The 19,663-nt window shown below is 46.1% G+C and overlaps 1 protein-coding gene across 1 annotated transcript in view; it reads right to left on the bottom strand.

Annotated features, from left to right (window-relative positions):
* Nucleotides 1–1,336: 1,336 nt before the first annotated feature.
* Nucleotides 1,337–19,663, bottom strand: part of LOC311297930 (uncharacterized protein) — a 29,559-nt gene continuing 11,232 nt past the window's right edge. The window contains exon 3 of the mRNA XM_084420414.1: nt 1,337–2,128. Coding sequence (XP_084276540.1) covers nt 1,977–2,128 — 152 coding nt within the window. The 3' untranslated portion in view covers nt 1,337–1,976. The remainder of the gene's footprint in view (nt 2,129–19,663) is intronic.

Raw genomic sequence — 19,663 nt, 5'->3', positions numbered from 1 at the left:
ATCCAGATCCACACAAGATCTGCGACGCCGTCCGGACCTGCTAATAAATCAGGATTCCAGTGCTAATATCCAGATGCTTTTTGATGTTGTGTTTCAGAAACCCGTCTGTGTTCATGGTGAACACAGTCTTCAGGAGTTTAAGAATGATGTGTGAGTGAATTATGTTTAGAGGTAATAACTATTGTCAAATGTTGTTCTCATAAAAATTTATGAAGATGGTCGTTTTCATAAAAGGTAGTTTTCTAGGTTTCTTTTAAAGAAGAATCCTTCGGTTGGTTTTTAATTCCTCTTTCTCAGGCCTTGTCCACACTAATATCTTTTTCTCTCCGTGTTGGTCTTCTGTCACACTGAGACGCCATTTTTATTAATAAAAACGAAGCTTTTTGAAAACGCTCTCCAAAGTGGATAAATTTGAGAACGCTGTGTCCGCGCTGTAATGGCGACTGTGAAACTGGAGGTATTTAAAAACGATGACGCAAGTTTAGTCATGTGACGCATATTGTACCAATATATTCATGTTTATACCGTTATTGTGCCTGTTATGTGCGATTCACTTTCACACAGTTGCTAAAACTCTGTTACTTTGCTCACTCTTCATATCACAGTCCTGCAAACATGACAGAATATTCACTCGCATCTGCTGTCCTGCAGTAGCCTGGAAATCCTGTCGTCATCTCGCCTCTGGCCCGCCTATATCAGATAACGAAGCCTTAGATCCAGTCATTTTAAAGGTATTTGATTAGATTAATGAATTTATGACTTTTTTCAGTTTTTACAGTGTGTTCTGATCCATCGGCACCGTTTCAGACCTCCTTGTTTTTTTTTGGGGGGGGGGGGTTTGCATCAATTGAGCATGTTGAATAGAGATGAGAAATCACTCTGATTGGCTATTTAGCTTAACGAATGAGTCTGTGCACAAGAGCAATGTGGGCTTTTACGTTATCTTAACGTGGTCATTCCAATCCCAGACAGCAACATATTGTCGGCCCAGATCTAGGAAGTGTTGAATCCGCATGTACCGGATGTGGGCCGACACTAGGTTGCTGTCTGGGGTGGCAAAACAATTCATAACAACATGAGCCACCTGGAATGAAGAAAGTGAGCAACATGACTGATTTTTAAAATGGAAAGCACTTTCTTTAGTTAAAAAAGAAAAAGAAAAAAGAAGATTAGTAGCTCTGGGTGCCGTTTAATAACAGTGATGAAAACTTGTTCGTGAACACAGTTGAGCGTAACAATCACAGTGCAGCACAGCTAGAGAACCAGATTACTTACATAAAGTATTCCTGCAGGGGGCGCCCAATAAATGTAAGAAAACATGGAGAGACTCTTGAACTTCAGAGTGAGAAAACTTTATTGATAAAGACAAGCAAATACACATGGATGGCAGTAGTAAAGTGAAATCTGCGGGCTTGGTTTGAGAATAGATGTAGAACAGATGTAGTAAATGATTGGTGAAGTCATTCATCAAGTGTTATGCCATGCAGTTAATTATAGCTAGCTAAGTTTCCACTAGTAAAATTATTTAAATTATATGACAATTTTAAGTTAAATGTTTTAATTAGCTTTCTCAAATATTTGAAGTTGAGAGCAATTAAAATGTATGAGTACAAAATAAAAATCTGACTGTTCTGTTTACTTAAACTTTAAATTTCTTAAAAAGTGAGGCAACTGATTTAAGTTTTGCCAGCTTACTCTGGTTAACGGTGTAAAGTTTAAATATAAAAATGTAAAGCCTTTTGAATTGGATTTTTAAAAATATATTGCTGAGAGAGAGAGTGCAAGCTAAACAATCATCAGTATTTATTATGACAAAAAGATTAGAAGAACAAAAAACACACTTGAAGAACCTTTAAATTTCAGCGTTCTGCTTTAGATTACAACAATACTTCCTGAAAAAGATTACCATATAAAGCCACAAATAAGTAAATCTCACAAGCTATATATAAAAAAACAGTTTGTGAGAAATGACACCATTAGGTTTCTGATGTGTGAATATGTGCTTGATCTTGTTCAGCTCTTCTGGATCTGATGTCATAAACCAGAATAATGACAGTAGCCACGCCCACCAGAGATGAGAGGACCAATCGGATCACAGCTTCAGTAGGACCACAACAGTGGACAGAGTCTGAGGAATAAAAGCATCAAACTGAGATCAGTTCAGTTCATAAACGCTAATATCAGGAACAGGCAGACGAGCTGGAAAACACGAGAGAGAGAAAAGATAAATACAAACAAATCTAATCAACAATCTTATTTTTGGTTCTTTTTGGTTGAGTCAGTGTTTAAATGATCTATCATATCAAACTATAAAATGATTCAACAATAAATGCATATGTAAAAAATGGGTTAAAAACAAGAATATTTGAAGGACATGAGAAATGATCTCGACTCACCAGAGACAGAAACTCTGAAAGCTTTTAATGAGAAACTTTTTGAAAGCCCAAACCCTTTCATGGTCTGTAGTTTATAATCTCCAGCATGTTCAGTTGTGATGTTTGTGATGGTCAGAGATCCAGTTTGATTGTCCAGCTTCAGTCTGTCTCTGAATCTCCCAAGATAATCATCATATACAGTGATTCTGTCAAACTTTACATCAATTTCAGCTATTAAAAGGTTTTCAGTTCCAAACATCCACCGAATCCATTCATAATCCTTTATTTCAGTGAGATTAGAGTTTACAGTGAGTGATTCTCCCTCCTTCACTGATATTTCAACTGTATCAACAAACAGAAACAGAGTTTGTATCTGAGATATTGATATTGATATGTCAAATTAACAATAATATAAAACAAAAAAACAGAAATGAAGCAAAATGGTGTTTGGATTAATATTGTTTAATTTGATTAAAACATAAAATGGTAAAACAAATATTTAACCTACCAAAGACTGCGAGATAGACATAACTGCCCCAACCCTGCCGGCCTTTCCACAGGTTTCGTTCATAATCTCCAGCATGTTCAGTTGTGATGTTTATGATGGTCAGAGATCCAGTTTGATTGTTCAGCTTCAGTCTGTCTCTGAATCTCCCATCAAGAACATCATCATATACAGCGATTCTGTTGGCCTGTTTATTGATTTCAGCTATTAAAGTTTTAGACCTCCAATCAGTATTATCTTCAGTTCCAAACCTCCACCGAATCCAATCATAATCTTTTATATCAGTGACACCAGAGTTTAGAGTGACTGATTCTCCCTCCTTCACTGACACTGACGTCCATCCTGTAAAACCAAAAACACACACAGAACACACAACCAGGGTTTGTCAGATTAATACTGTGAAATCACTTAATAATGTTTTACTTAAAATGTCAGTTTGAAATAAACAATATCATAAAACAAACAAAAACAAACAAAATGGTATATGGATTAATTTAAATTTTGTCATTAAATAAAGGTGAAACAAATGTGTTTAGCCTCACCATAGGAACCAATATTGATCTTTCTCTTTCTCACACCGTTGATCTGTAGAGAATAATATCCAGTCTCTTTAGTGATGTTTGTGATGGTCAGAGATCCAGATCGTATGTTCAGCTTCAGTCTGTCTCTGAATCTCCCATCAAGAACATCATCATATACAGTGATTCTGTCGGCCCGTTTATTTATTTCAGCTATTAAAGTGTCTTCATCTCCAAACCTCCACTGAATCACATCATCATCCTTTATTTCAGTAATATCAGTGTTTAGAGTGAATGATTCTCCCTTCATCATAAGCTTCTTTTCATCTTCATCACCAAACACACCTGAAGAACAGAGTTTTTCACAGATTAAAGCTTTAGAATCACTTGATGTTGGTTTGATGAAGCTTCACTGAAATACTTTAAATAATTTTAATGTGATGTTATTAATATTCTGCAGCAATACAAAGACAAAAGACGACAAGTGAAATAGAGTAGAAATAGATTTATATGGAACAAAAACTAAATAAAAAGACCCTCTTTAATGTTGTAACAAGTACTGAATTTACTGTTGCTGTATAAACTCATGCTGTGGTTCTTTTCTGTCTTTTCTTTAATGTTATTGTGGATCCATCCATCCATCTTCTTCCGCTTATCCGGGGCCGGGTCGCGGGGGCAGCAGTCTAAGGATGCCCAGACTTCCCTCTCCCTAGACATTTCCTCCAGCTCTTCCGGGGGGACACCGAGGCGTTCCCAGGCCAGCCGGGAGACATAGTCCCTCCAGCGTGTCCGAGGTCTTCCCCGGGGTCTCCTCCCGGTGGGACATGCCCAGAACACCTTCCCGGGAGGTGGCATCCGGAAAAGATGCCAGAGCCACCTCAGCTGGCCCCTCTCGATGTGGAGGAGCAGCGGCTCTACTCTGAGCTCCTCCCGAGTGACTGAGCTTCTCACCCTATCTCTAAGGGATCGCCCAGCCACCCTGCGGAGAAAGCTCATTTCGGCCGCCTGTATCCGGGATCTTGTCCTTTCGGTCATGACCCACAGCTCATGACCATAGGTGAGAGTAGGAACGTAGATTGACCGGTAAATCGAGAGCTTCGCCTTGCGGCTCAGCTCTTTCTTCACCACGACAGACCGGTACATCGACCGCATTACTGCAGAAGCTGCACCGATCCGTCTGTCAATCTCCCGTTCCATCCTTCCCTCACTCGTGAACAAGACCCCAAGATACTTGAACTCCTCCACTTGAGGCAGGAACTCTCCACCAACCTGAAGCAGGCAAACCACCCTTTTCCGACTGAGAACCATGGCCTCGGATTTGGAGGTGTTGATTCTCATCCCAGCCACTTCACACTCGGCTGCAAACCGTCCCAGTGCATGCTGAAGGTCCTGGTCTGATGGGGCCAGCACGACAACATCATCCGCAAAGAGCAGAGATGAAATCGTGTGGTCCCCAAACCTGACCCCCTCCGGCCCCTGGCTGCGCCTAGAAATTCTGTCCATAAAAATTATGAACAGAACCGGCGACAAAGGGCAGCCCTGCCGGAGTCCAACATGCACTGGGAACAAGTCTGACTTACTGCCGGCAATGCGAACCAAGCTCCTGCTCCGGTCGTACAGGGACCGGGTAGCCCTTAGCAAAGGGCCCCGAACCCCATACTCCCAGAGCACCCTCCACAAGATGCCGCGAGGGACACAGTCGAATGCCTTCTCCAAATCCACAAAGCACATGTGGATTGGTTGGGCAAACTCCCATGAGCCCTCCAGCACCCTGTAGAGGGTATAGAGCTGGTCCAGTGTTCCACGACCGGGACGAAAACCACACTGTTCCTCCTGAATCCGAGGTTCTACTATCGGCCGGATTCTCCTCTCCAGTACCCTGGAATAGACTTTCCCGGGGAGGCTGAGAAGTGTGATCCCCCTACACCCTCCGGTCCCCCTTCTTAAAGGGTTAGTTCACCCAAAAATAAAAATTCTGTCAGTAATTACTCACCCTCATGTTGTTCCAACCCCGTAAGACTTTCATTCATCTTCGGAACACAAATTAAGATATTTTTGATTAAATCTGAGAGCTGTCTCACTCCTCCACAGGCTTATGGACACAAACTTGCTGGCCCAGAAAATGTATTAAAGACATCGTTAATATAGTCCAAGTGACTCGAGTGGCTCAATCTTAAGTTTATAAAGCGACGAGAATACTTTTTGTGCGCAAAAACAAACACAAATAACGACTTTATTCCACTATTCATTTCATTCTCTCTCTGTGCCTCGAGTTAGTTTACGTAGTGTTTTTGCGCAGCGCGTCTGTGTTGCACGTCACCATGTAGGCTCACTATTTGGCGATGCTGGTCATGTGTGTGATGCGTGGTGACGTGCAACACAGATGCGCTACGCAAAAACACTACGTAAATTAACTCGAGGCACAGAGAGAGAATGAAATGAATAGTGGAATAAAGTTTTTTTTTTTTTTTTGCACAAAAAGTATTCTCGTGGCTTTATAAACTTACGATTGAGCCACTGGAGTCACTTGGACTATATTAACGATGTCTTTAATACATTTTATGGGCCAGCAAGTTGTAGTGTCCATAAGCCTGTGGAGGAGTGATCCAGCACTCAGATTTCATCAAAAATATCTTAATTTGTGTTCCGAAGATGAACGAAAGTCTTACGGGGTTGGAACAACATTAGGGTGAGTAATTACTGACAGAATTTTCATTTTTGGGTGAACTAACCCTTTAAAAAGAGGGACCACCACCCCGGTCTGCCAGTCCAAAGGCACTGTCCCCGACCGCCACGCGATGCTGCAGAGGCGTGTCAGCCAAGACAGCCCCACAACATCCAGAGACTTGAGGTACTCGGGGCGGATCTCATCCACCCCCGGTGCCTTGCCACCGAGGAGTTTCTTGACTACCTCTGTGACTTCAGCTTGGGTGATGGACGAGTCCGCCTCCGAGCCCTCAGCCTCTGCTTCCTCAATGGAAGACGTGACAGCGGGATTGAGGAGATCCACGAAGTATTCCTTCCACCGTCCGGTGATATCCCCAGTCGAGGTCAACAGCTGCCCACCTCCACTGTAAACAGCGTTGGTAGGGCACTGCTTCCCCCTCCTGAGGCGCCGGACGGTTTGCCAGAATCTCTTCGAGGCCGACCGATAGTCCTTCTCCATGGCCTCACCGAACTCCTCCCAGGCCCAAGTTTTTTCCTCCCCAACCACCCGGGCTGCAGTCCGCTTGGCCCGTCGGTACCCGTCAGCTGCCTCAAGAGTCCCACAAGCCAGCCAGGCCCGATAGGACTCCTTCTTCAGCTTGACGGCATCCCTTACTTCCGGTGTCCACCACCGGGTTCGGGGATTGCCGCCTCGACAGGCACCGGAGACTTTACGGCCACAGCTCCGAGTGGCCGCGTTGACAATGGAGGTGGAGAACATGGTCCACTCGGACTCAATATCTCCAGACTCCCTCGGGATCTGGTCGAAGCTCTGTCGGAGGTGGGAGTTGAAGATCTCTCTGACAGGGGATTCGGCCAAACGTTCCCAACAGACCCTCACAGTACGTTTGGGTCTGCCGAGTCTGTCCAGCTTCCTCCCCCGCCATCGGATCCAACTCACCACCAGGTGGTGATCAGTTGACAGCTCCGCCCCTCTCTTCACTCGAGTGTCCAAGACATACAGCCGGAGGTCAGATGAAACAACCACAAAGTCGATCATCGACCTCCGGCCTAGGGTGTCCTGGTGCCATGTGCACTGATGGACACCCTTATGCTTGAACATGGTGTTCGTTATGGACAAGCTGTAACTAGCACAGAAGTCCAATAACAGAACACCACTCGGATTCAGATCAGGGGGGCCGCTCCGCCCAATCACGCCCCTGCAGGTGTCACTGTCGCTGCCCACGTGGGCGTTGAAGTCCCCCAGTAGAACGACGGAGTCCCCAGTCGGAGCACTTTCCAGCACCCCTCCCAGAGACTCCAAGAAGGCCGGGTACTCTGCACTGCCGTTTGGCCCGTAGGCACAAACTACAGTGAGAGACCTATCCCTGACCCGAAGGCGTAGGGAAGCGACCCTCTCGTTCACCGGGGTGAACTCCAACACATGGCGGCTGAGCTGGGGGGCTATAAGCAAACCCACACCAGCCCGCCGCCTCTCACCATGGGCAACTCCAGAGTGGTGAAGAGTCCATCCTCTCTCGAGGAGTGTGGTTCCAGAGCCCAAGCTGTGTGTAGAGGTGATCCCAACTATCTCTAGTCGGAATCTCTGAACCTCACGCACAATCTCAGGCTCCTTCCCCGCCAGAGAGGTGAATTTCCATGTCCCTAGAGCTAGATTCCGTGTCCAGGGATCGGGTTGTCTAGGCCCCCGCCTTCGACTGCCGCCCGATCCACTTAGCACCGGCCCCTTACGGTCCCTCCTGCAGGTGGTGGGTCCACGGGAGGGTGGCCCCATGTCACTCCTTCGGGCTGAGCCCGGCCGGACCCCATGGGGGGAGTTCCCGACCACCAGGCGCTCGCATACGAGCCCCAACCCCGGGCCTGGCTCCAGGGTGGGGCCCCGGCTGCGCCATGCCGGGCGACGTCACGGTCCTCGAATTTGTAGGCATCATAAGGGTTTTTGAACCGCTCTTAGTCTGACCCGTCACCTAGGACCTGTTTGCCTTGGGAGACCCTACCAGGGGCATATAGCCCCAGACAACATAGCTCCTAGGGTCGTTCAGGTACTCAAACCCCTCCACCACGGTAAGGTGGCAGTTATGTGGCAGCCATAAAAACATATTTAAAAGAAACACAAACAGAACAAAACAATCCAAAACATCTTCAGCGCTTTCAGTCCACAAATATGAAAAGACAAACTCTTCAAAACTGCTTCAGTAATAAAATAACAGATGATCTGATGTGAAGCTGCTCTGTAGTAAAATGAAGTGAAACTCCACCAACATCTAAAATAACTGCACATCTATAAGTGTTAATGCATGAACATCTAGCTCTTTATTCCTGATAATTCACACTCTGACCTTTATCACTTTGAGCTCCAGTGCGCCTCAACTTCTTGTCATTTTCAAGCATAGTAAACACCGACCCATGACGTGTTAAAAGTGTTAAAGTGTTCTTTTGATATTTTCCTATGATTAATATTCATCCACTATGGATTACACCACTGCTGTGACACTCTAAATGCTCACTTTATTCAGAGTAAACACTGCATTAGTGAGACGCTCAAACAAAAACACTGAAACGGTGCAACAGTTTCTCACATGTCTCAGACGAGCTGATAAAGACTGTGACCTCAGAGCTGACTAAGATAATCAGTTATGAGATACCATTGTGAGCAAATGCTTGGATTCAAGGCGGGCAAATAAAGCAATAATTTGAGACCAGAATCCAATTCCAGCTCCAGACGAGCTCCTTATTCTAACAGTGAGCAAAATCAACATGACGTTGCATCAGCGCTCGTACTGAGGGAATATCTCTGATGATATTATTATACTTGCTCCAAATCAAGAGACACTTGATCAGAGACAACATGCAGAGGCTCGTAGACTTTAAACATTTTTAAGTCTGAAAATTGTCAGGGCATTGGCGCATGTTCACATAAGAAAACAACTGAAAACAGCGCTGTTTGTTCACCTTGCTAGTTGTAGTTGTATCCATTAAACTATGATATTAAACAAGCTAACGCTATAATCGCTAACATAGCAGACTCATGGGTAAATACATCTGTTATCAATTTCTTTTTTATCATGACTAATTTATAAATGACTCCGCATCGTCTGTATTAATGAGAAAATAACCACTTCATCTGATGTTTAAAGTGAATAAAATAGCCTTGACTGAAGAACTTTGTTCTCTCCACCGGCAGCGTTCCCAGATCGGGAGAATGATTTCCAGCCCAAAAGCCCAACAAAAAACACCCAAAACTTTAACTATAAAAATAATGTTATAGAATTTTATTGCCATGCCAATTAAGGTTGATAATGACATTTTTTTAACTCGTTAAAACAAAATAATGATGATAAAATAATATAAATCGATAAATTCCCCAGGAAAACTAGGGCAAAAATGAAAGAAATGTGAGCAGATATGACTAAAATGCCCAGACAGACACTGTCAAAATGGCAATCAAGAAATTAACCGATAACCTCGGAAAAACACATGGAACATTTTCAATGTCAACAGTCAGAATAAGTCATGCAAAAAGTGAACTGAATAAGCAATGAAATTATCAGGTATTTCACGCTTGTTCAGACACAACGACAGTCAAAACTGTCAACAAAGAATTAACAGCAATAATGCGCTTTCCTCCGTGTTGCAGTTTGACTTCAGACAGAAGTGTAAAAGATGTCCTGATGCAGGACAGGATCATATAGTTTCATTCAGTTTTGATTTCAACTGTGAACAAACAGTGAGTTGTAGTTTTTAGAGTTACAATTATATGAACTAAGTCATCTCCCTCCAGAGGCGTATTTCACGTTTAGAGACAAAGTGACTCTCCCACTCTTTACCGTGTAACTTATATTTAGGAAACCCTGGCATTGTGATCACTTGAATATACCAACCCGGCCACACTAAATGCGTCTCTATAGCACGCATTGTCTTTATCGTGTAATTTATACGCGACAATGAGTTTTTACGTGCATATGATACGCATGGTTAGGTTTAGGGTAGGTTTAGTAGTGGTGTGGGGTACGTATGTGTTATACGTTTGGTTAGGATTCAACAGATCATTGGAGCAGTGTGAAGTTCCCTGCTGCTTCAAACGCTCCACTATCATTCCGGTTCCCAAAAAAACTAAAATCACTGGACTTAATGACTACAGACCTGTCGCTCTCACGTCTGTGGTCATGAAGTCGTTTGAAAGACTGGTGTTGGCCTATCTGAAGGACATCACCGGACCCCTGATGGATCCCCTTCAGTTTGCTTACAGAGCAAACAGGTCTGTGGATGATGCAGTCAACATGGGACTGCACTATATCCTGCAACATCTTGACAGACCTGGGACTTATGCACGGATCTTATTTGTGGACTTCAGTTCGGCCTTCAATACCATCATCCCTGATCTTCTCACAGCCAAACTGACTCAGCTCTCCATGCCATCCACAATCTGTCAGTGGATCTCCAGCTTCCTGACGGACCGGCAGCAGCTAGTGAGACTGGGGAAACTCACATCCAGGACCCTCACCATCAGCACTGGCGCCCCCCAAGGGTGCGTTCTCTCCCCACTGCTCTTCTCCCTGTACACTAATGACTGCACTTCTAAAGACCCCTCTGTCAAGCTCCTGAAATTTGCAGACGACACCACTGTCATCGGTCTCATCCAAAATGGTGACGAGTCTGCTTACAGACTGGGGGTTGAACAGCTGGCTGTCTGGTGCAGCTATAACAACCTTGAGCTGAACACACTCAAAACAGTGGAGATGATCGTGGACTTCAGGAGAAAACCCCCAGCACTCCCTCCTCTCACCATCATGAACAGCACTGTGGAAGCAGTGGAGTCATTCAGGTTCCTGGGCTCTACCATCTCCCAGGACCTGAAGTGGGCAAATCACATTGACTCCATTGTGAAAAAGGCCCAGCAGAGACTGTACTTCCTTCGCCAGCTGAAGAAGTTCAATCTGCCACAGGAGCTGCTGATCCAGTTCTACTCAGCCGTCATTGAGTCTGTTTTAAGCACTTCCATCACTGTCTGGTTTGGTTCAGCTACCAAATCGGACATCAGGAGACTACAACGGACAGTCCGGACTGCAGAGAGGATTATTGGTGCCCCCCTGCCAACCCTCCAGGACCTGTACTCTTCTAGAGTGAGGAAGAGAGCAGGTAAAATCATCACAGACTCCACTCACCCTGGACACCCCCTGTTTGAACTGTTACCGTCAGGACGGCGACACAGATCACTGGCCACAAGAACTTCCAGGCACAGGAACAGTTTCTTTCCACAGGCCATTTCCCTTCTGAACACTTAACATGCCCCCCAAAGCATATGCCTGTAAGTGCAATACTCCCACTGTCTAGTGCAATAAACTCAGGTGATATTTATATCTATATTATTCATACTACTCAAAATACTGTAAATATGTTTATAATCTGTAACATGCGCTAGACTCCCACTGTCTAGTGTAATATTCTCTAATTCAGGTGATATTTATATTATTCATACTACTCAAAATACTGTAAATATGTTCATAATCTGTAAATGTTTATTCAGACTAAACCCAACTGTGACCCTACTTTTTTACTTTTATACTATTTTTATTTATTTTTTATATATTTTCATTCTTAGAATTTGTATTACTATGTTCTTGTTGTATTTGTATTTGTATATGTGCACTGGAAGCTTCAGTACCAAGAAAAATTCCTTGTGGGTGCAAGCACACTTGGCAATAAAGCTCTTTCTGATTCTGATTCTGATTCTGATTAGTGGTTTATCATTTGAGAAACTAATCCTGTTCAAGTAGTGCTATAGACAACACTTAATGCTTGTTGTGAGGTGTGTGTGTAAGCCTATTACACGCAATAAAGTGCGTATCATATGCACGCAAAAACTAATTTTCGCGTATAAATTTATATACACGATAAACACGTTCAAAATCTGATTTCTTATCGCACTAAAAACCCGTCACTCATGAATCATTATGTTTGTCTGCTGATCAAAGCCCTGTGAGGGAAGGGAGTGAGGACTCAATGTTTCTGAACTTTTTGTTTTACCTCATTTGCGTTTGTATTGTTTTACTACTTACACAGTTATTTGAGTAAATATTATTATATTATTTCCAATACACAGCTTGGTTTTTACTGATATGTTTAGGGGGGAAACCCTGAGATCGGGTCCTGACCCCCGCTATTTCTGCCTACGCTAATAACTGAGTTTAGACCTGAATTCAAACTTGATCTCACAGTAAAATCACAGCTCAATTATTTTTATATGAGAATAACAGTTATTGTTAAGTCCTCTCTGTCTAATTTAACCTGTCATTTATTACATGGTACCAGAAGAGAAACAACCAAAGTCATATTTAAAACTCACCATCCAGACGCCAGAAACACAGACAGAAGAAAACGATGCGAAACATCTTCAGCGCTTTCAGTCCACAAATATAAAAAGACAAACTCTTCAAAACTGCTTCAGTGATAAAATGACAGATGATCTGATGTGAAGCTGCCTCCTGTTTTTGAAACTCCACCAACATCTAAAATAACCACATCCTTAACCCTTAAACAGGCAAGAGTAGAAAATGATAAGCAACAAATAATTCCATGTCATTTTTTTTTATATCATCTGGACTTAAGTAAATCATATGCAAAAGAATTTTTGAAAAATGTATGTATTTTGGATGTTATGAGTTGTGACTCCCAGATCACATTGCCTGTTTAGGGTATAAAAAAAGGACCAAATCTATAACTGTAACTGCCATTGCATGTTTAAAACAATTATATCCTATACTTCAACTCATATAATGTTGACCTTATATGTACATTATATATGTTGATATTATATATTATATATCATTGGAAAGCTTACAAACTCAAGATTCAGCCTGAGAAAACCGTTTTGAAATCGGACCTTGCGTTACCATAAAAATGGTACTTTAAATTATTTTAGCGAGTTCCTTACCTAGTGGGTGGTGTCAGGTTTCTTATTACAAAATTTATTTTAACTACTTTATAATAAGAAACTTTTCTAATCTTGACAAAACACATATCGTCGGAAAGGTCTGAGACTGTATTGAGACTAAAAATAAATTAATTTGTTACAAAAAACACCCAGTGGCTACTTTTGGTACAGCTCCTAAAGCATTCTTGAATTACAACCATTTAAATTTGGATAGTGCAATATTACACATATTCTCAAAAAGGGGGATGACAGGTTTGTAATATTGTTGTTGTTTTTCAAATCATGTGACCAGCATACTCAAGACAGGCAGGCTGTATCAGTTTAACCTGTAAATTTTATAATTTGTAAAAAAAAAAAAAAAACAAACAAAAAAAAACTGAATACAAAGATAGTCAAAAGTAGGGTTAATCCCTTTTTTATACCCAAAAGTGGCAATGTGACTCAGGTGTAACATATTTTTCAAAGCGTGCTAAATAACAACATGAACAACATTTTTATACATTTTCTTTTTCAGCACCTTAAGAAAATGTTCATAATTAATGTTAGCAGTGTTAGTATTCTTTTTTTTTTCAAAAGAAAAGTAAGTTTAATATATATTTACTTATCTCAAAATCAGAATGTCCTGCACCACTGGCAGCCATGTTGGATTTAGGTCAGGCTGACTAATTAATCACAATTTTTTTTAAACAAATCATGTGACCAGCATACTCAAGACAGACCAGGCTGTGATAAATGATAAAAGGATTTGATGAAAAAATCATTCTTACGGCCCAAACAAGATGACAAAAACTATGTTACACCCAGATCACATTGCCAGTTTTAGGGTTAAGTTAATGCATGTGAGCATCTAGCACTTTATTAGCTCATTATTTCATGCTCTGAATTTTGTCACTTTGAGTTCGATTGCATCTCAACTTCCTGTAAGAGTGGATTTCCTGCAGGGGTTCAGGCTGCAAGACTGCCGAATGACTAAATAAACGTTTTCAGCAAGATGGTAGAAAACTGTACATTTCTCTTCTATTTCACCCACTGCTACTTATACCAACGACGGAAATAAGCGCAGTTACAATAGCTTAATATGTGGGAGAGCGTTGCTATATAGAGTGACAATATTGTATTGCAATATGTTGCACTTCAAAGGCAATACCAAATCAAAACTAGTTAGCACATCTTTTGTAATTGAAAAGGTTTAATGACAAAATATGGTTATGGTTACACTTAAAATAGTTACAAAATAGATGTATGAGATGATAATTTATACCATTAATTGTACCCAGCATACATGAAAGATGTTCTCTTACGAGAGGTCTCTCGTACTGCGTAAGTATCTTACGCTAGGGGAAAATCCCTTTTCCACGAGATACTGAAGCCAAGAAAATTATCCTTAATTTTGTATTAATGTAAAACGCGTTGCGGCAGCATGCAGACATAGGCAAGACGGCTCGCGTGCCTATTGGCTGCTCTGCGGCAACTGCAGCAGCCTATCGAGCGAGGCCTAGCGTGACGTCAGACCCAATGGGGTGCTTCGCGCCCACTGCGTCACGTCCCGCCGAAACGGGCGTGGTCTAGGCCTATAAATTCAGCTCACAGGCGGCTATTTCTGATTTTTCATCTCTTCAGCGAAGCACACGCATCGCTGGATCCCGAGAGAAGCCGCGCCGTCAGAAGAAGCCTCTGCAGCGGGACGAGTCGCCTCTGAAGTCGCTGGCCGCGCCGCCTTCAACCGCCTTCCCGCCGCGCTATCCGGCGCTCATATCCTTTTCTCTCTGCTGCGTGTGTGTTCGCCGCCGCGACACACACTGTCTAAAAGAGCTGCGTCTTTTTCAAGAAGCCATTCTGCGGCTCGTGCAGAGCCACACTCAGTGACGGGGACCGCCATGTTATCTGCGCTTCCTGCCCTGGGTGAGGATCATGCAGCTCTCGCGCTCGCTGACGGCGGCTGCCCTCATTGCGAGCTGTTGCCCATGGCGACTCTGAGGACTCACCTGGCACTCTTCGCCGAGACTGCACCCCCGCCCGCTGTAGTGCCGCGCCGTAAAAAGCGCCGTGCTCAGCGGGTCCCGGATCCTTCCCCCACCCGCCCAAGCTCGCCGGTTCGCCCGCCAGCTTCACCGGTCTCGTCAGCGTCTCTTCCTGACGGACAGCAGCCGCCGTCTGCCGCCGCTTCCGTTGTTGACGCTGATGAAAGAGCCGCGTCGGGGGAAGATGATTCCTGCTCTCTCCTGGCATCGGGCAGTGAGGATTGGGCGAGCTCTGCTGATCTCGCTCCATCTGCTCGCGCATCGTCAGGCAAGAGAGCCAGCATCGAGTCAGAGCTGATGCATGTACTCGCACAGGCCGCGGCGAGCCTCGGCCTCGAGTGGACTACGCCTGAGCAGCCTGCTCACAACCGGCTGGACGGATATTTTCTCCCTGGGGAGCGCGCTTCGCCTGCTTCCAGACCAGCGCCTTTTCTTCCTGAGCTTCATGAAGAAGTCGCTAAGTCTTGGAACGCCCCCCATTCTGCTAGAATGCGCTCTTCTGTTTCGCTAGCATTCTCCGCTGTTGACGATGCTAAAAACAGAGGCTACCATTCGCTGCCGCCGGTCAAAGAAGCGATAGCCAACCACTTATGCCCGCCCTCTGCTGGACAGCGCGCTAAGATGGTGCTACCTTCTAAAGCTTGCCGCACTACGTCAAGCCTGCTCGGTCGCGCTTTCTCCGCCGCTGGGCAGGCTGCGTCAGCGCTGCACACTATGGCCACGTTGCAAATTTTCCAGGCCGATCTCCTCCGAAAGCTGGACGAGAGAGGACCAGATGCAATTTGCGTGCCAGACTTAAGAAGTGCTACGGACCTCGCTCTCCGCGCTACTAAGTCTGTTGCACAGGCCATAGGACGGAGTATGGCCTCTCTCACCGTAGCTGAGAGACACCTGTGGTTGACGCTTTCCGAAATGTCTGAGTCTGAGCGCGCCGCGTTCCTCGACGCTCCGCTGTCTCCCGCTGGCCTTTTCGGAACTTCCGTTAAGGATTTAGCGGAGAGGTTTGCAGAGGTACAGAAAGCGTCACAGGCTATGAATCACTTCCTACCGAAGCGCTCCAGTTCTGCAGCAGGCCGTGCAAGACCGTCTGCCCAGAGCTCTCAGCCTCAGCCTCCGCCCACCGCCGCCACTTCGCAGCGCCGACAGGCCCGAAGCGCGAGACCGCGCTCTCGCTCATCTGGCCGCCGCCCCGCTCCGCGTGGGCCGCGGCCCAGGCTTGCGGTAAAGCCCGAGGTCCCGAAGTCATCCTAGCACGTCTAGGAAAACGACGGTGTTCAAGTCCCGCTGCGGCCGGGCTTCCACCAAAACTCATCGCTCGTCCAGTTCCAAGAAATGTGACTGTTCAAGTGTATTTAGCAGCCAACAAGCCGGTTCCACCGCCCGCTTGCCTGCACACAAAAGCCGTTTTCACGGCTACCCAGATAAATCCCACAAAGAGCGTATTTTCTGGTGTCCCGGCCACGGCCGATGGTGTTATGAGTGTAGACAAAATGCCCACTGCCCAGTGCTCATTCCTACACACAAGCACAGCCCATCACACAGGGCTCGCGCACATAAAATCGACCCAGCTCGATTGCGCATTAAACGTAGCAGATGTGCCCACTGCCCAGTGCCCACAATCACTACGTTCTGCATGTCTCCAGGTTTCTGTAAAAACGAAACCAGTGTGCATTCGCTCTGCCCAGGCGGACAATGCTTTCGGTGTGATAAATGTGCCCGCTATTCCGCGCCCACATCCACACATAGACATGACAAATCCTACGGGATTCGCCCAGCCCTCCCCCTCTCGGTTTGCCACCGCAGAGGAGTCGAGCGCGGGCAATCTGTCATCAGCGCGCCCTCTGCCTCAAATGTCATAAACGCGACGCTTATGTTGCGGCACACCGAAGCCCCCCGGTCGCCAAGCGACCAGCGTGCGCTTCGCATTCAACCCCTAGCCACCCGTGCAGATGCGTGGGCAAGGCTGCCCGGGGTTACGAAATGGGTGCTAGACATTATAGAAAGAGGCTATTCGCTACAGTTTCGCCGACGCCCGCGCCGTTATACAGCTCGCGTCGAGACCACGGTAAAAACAGAAGTAGCACACCTACTTCGAGCCGAAATTTCGAAACTATTGAGCAAAGGGGCCATAGAGCCGTTATCTCAAGCTCAGAGCGAAGGGGGGCTGTACAGCAGATACTTCCTGGTACCGAAAAAAGACGGGGGTCTCAGACCCATTCTAGATCTGAGGCAGCTGAACAAAGTGCTTGCAAAGCGAAAGTTCAGAATGCTCACGACCAGAAAAATTCTCGCGCAGATTCGCAGAGAGGATTGGTTTGTGTCAATAGATCTGAAAGACGCGTTTTTTCAAATACAGATAGCGTCACGTCACAGGCGATATTTGAGATTCGCCTTCGAGGGCCAGGCATATCAGTACACAGTCCTTCCGTTCGGCTTGTCCCTGGCACCCCGTACATTTACGATGTGCATGGACGCGGCGCTCGCACCCCTCAGACTACGAGGCATGCGAGTATTGAACTACTTGGACGACTGGCTGATTCTAGCTCAATCTCACTCGGTGCTCATAGAGCACAGGACCATTTTACTCGATCACCTCGAGAATCTGGGTCTCAGAGTCAATTGGGCAAAGAGTTCTTTGTTCCCCAGACAGATAATATCTTTTCTGGGCACAGAACTGGACTCGCTCTCTATGATAGCGCGACTGACACCTCAGCGCGTAATAGACATTCAGCGCGCAGCAAGCTCTTTCCGCTGCGGCGCGTCTGTCCCGCTCAGGAAATTTCAGAGGATGCTGGGTCTCATGGCCTCAGCATCGTCAGTACTCCAGTTGGGCTTACTACGCATGCGCCCGCTACAGTTCTGGCTGAAAGCGCGAGTTCGGCGCCGAGCGTGGGCTTCCGGTCTGCTTCGTCTCAAGGTCAATCAGAAATGCATCGCAGCTCTGAAACCTTGGAAAGCAAACGACTGGTACCAATCAGGTGTAAGCCTGGGGACTTCCTCGAGTGTGAAGGTAGTGTCTACGGACGTGTCCTCCACGGGATGGGGAGCAATGCTCGAGGGCAGACCGTTCTTCGGCCAATGGTCAGAACGAGAGAAGCTTCTCCACATAAACTGCCTCGAAATGCTGGCAGTAGACAACGCGCTGACGCGTTTTCGTCCCCAAATACAAGGACACCACGTCCTGGTCCGCTCGGACAACATGTCAGTGGTGTCCTACATAAACTGCCAGGGCGGCCTCAGGTCCAGAAACCTGTACAGGCTGACAGAACGCCTCCTGGTGTGGGCTCAGAGCAACCTGCTCTCACTCTCACGGGTACCCGCTGACCTCCCAAGCGGAGTGTTAAGCACGATCACGCAGGCTAGAGCTCCGTCTACGCTACGTCTCTATTCCTCAAAATGGTCAGTGTTCTCCAGCTGGTGCACGGCTCGTGGCGTGTCGCCCCCGGACTGTGGGGTGACGGAGGTTCTCTCCTTCCTACAAGAGCTGTTGGATAAGGGCAGGTCCCCTTCCACGCTCAAAGTTTATGTGGTGGCCATTGCAGCGTTCTCAAACGCAGAGTCTGGTCAGTCAATAGGAAGGAACGATCTAGTCATCCGCTTCCTTAGAGGAGCTAAGAGACTGAATCCTCCCAGACCTCCCTCAGTCCCCGTATGGGACCTTTCCACGGTGCTAGAGGCCATGAAAGGTCACCCATTCGAGCCTTTACAGACCATCGGTCTTAAACACCTGTCTTTCAAGACAGTGTTTCTCTTGGCTCTCGCTTCAGTGAAGCGCATAGGGGACTTACACGCGCTCTCAGTGAGTGCGACGTGTATGGAATTTGGGCCTAATGACTCAAGAGTTATACTCAAACCCAGGCACGGCTATGTTCCAAAATCCCTCAACACACCGTTTAGGGCGCAGGTCATTTCCCTGTCAGCCCTACCGGTCTCTGACGAGGAAGGAGACGCGAGCTTCCTTTGCCCAGTCAGGGCATTAAGAGCTTATGTGTCTCGCTCATCTGTCTTCAGACAGACGGAGCAGCTCTTTGTTTCATTTAGCGGTCGCTCCAAGGGGCTGGCCGCGTCGAAACAAAGCCTATCCAGATGGATAGTTGACGCCATTGCGCTGGCATACACTTCCAAGGGCATGCAGTGTCCGTTGGGTGTCAGAGCGCACTCCACGAGAAGCATGGCTTCATCGTGGGCCTGGTCGAGTGGGATTGCCTTACAAGATATATGTATGGCGGCAGGCTGGGCCTCCCCGTCTACATTTATAAGGTTCTATAACCTAGAGGTTCCCGCCTTACAGGCCAGGCTGTTGTCGGTCTAAATCCACCAGTACTGTCTGTCCCGATGCTATTGGTTCAGCATACTGTGTCTGCTGAGCGCTGCCCTACAGCAATGCTTGCTGATCGACGTATAAATGGCAGGACCCATGATTTCCCATCAGCTCAGGCCGCACCCCGCCCTGGCTGTATGATGACATCATGCGTCTTAAGGACGCTGTTGCATGTGGAAGAGTGCGGCTCCGCCCCTCCCTCTTCCCAGACTCCCTGTGAGTTCCCCTGGTGATTATGCACTATATGAACCCTGGACTTCGCCCCTGGGTCTTTGGTGTTGATCCCAGCAAGCACGGCGTTTTACATTGGGTCCCCTAGCGT

The sequence above is a fragment of the Rutilus rutilus genome (genome assembly GCF_951802725.1).
Source record: "Rutilus rutilus genome assembly, chromosome: 10".
NCBI lineage: Eukaryota > Metazoa > Chordata > Actinopteri > Cypriniformes > Leuciscidae > Rutilus > Rutilus rutilus.
Note: the sequence above shows the minus strand (reverse complement) of the source record. Positions and strands in the feature narration are given on the sequence as shown.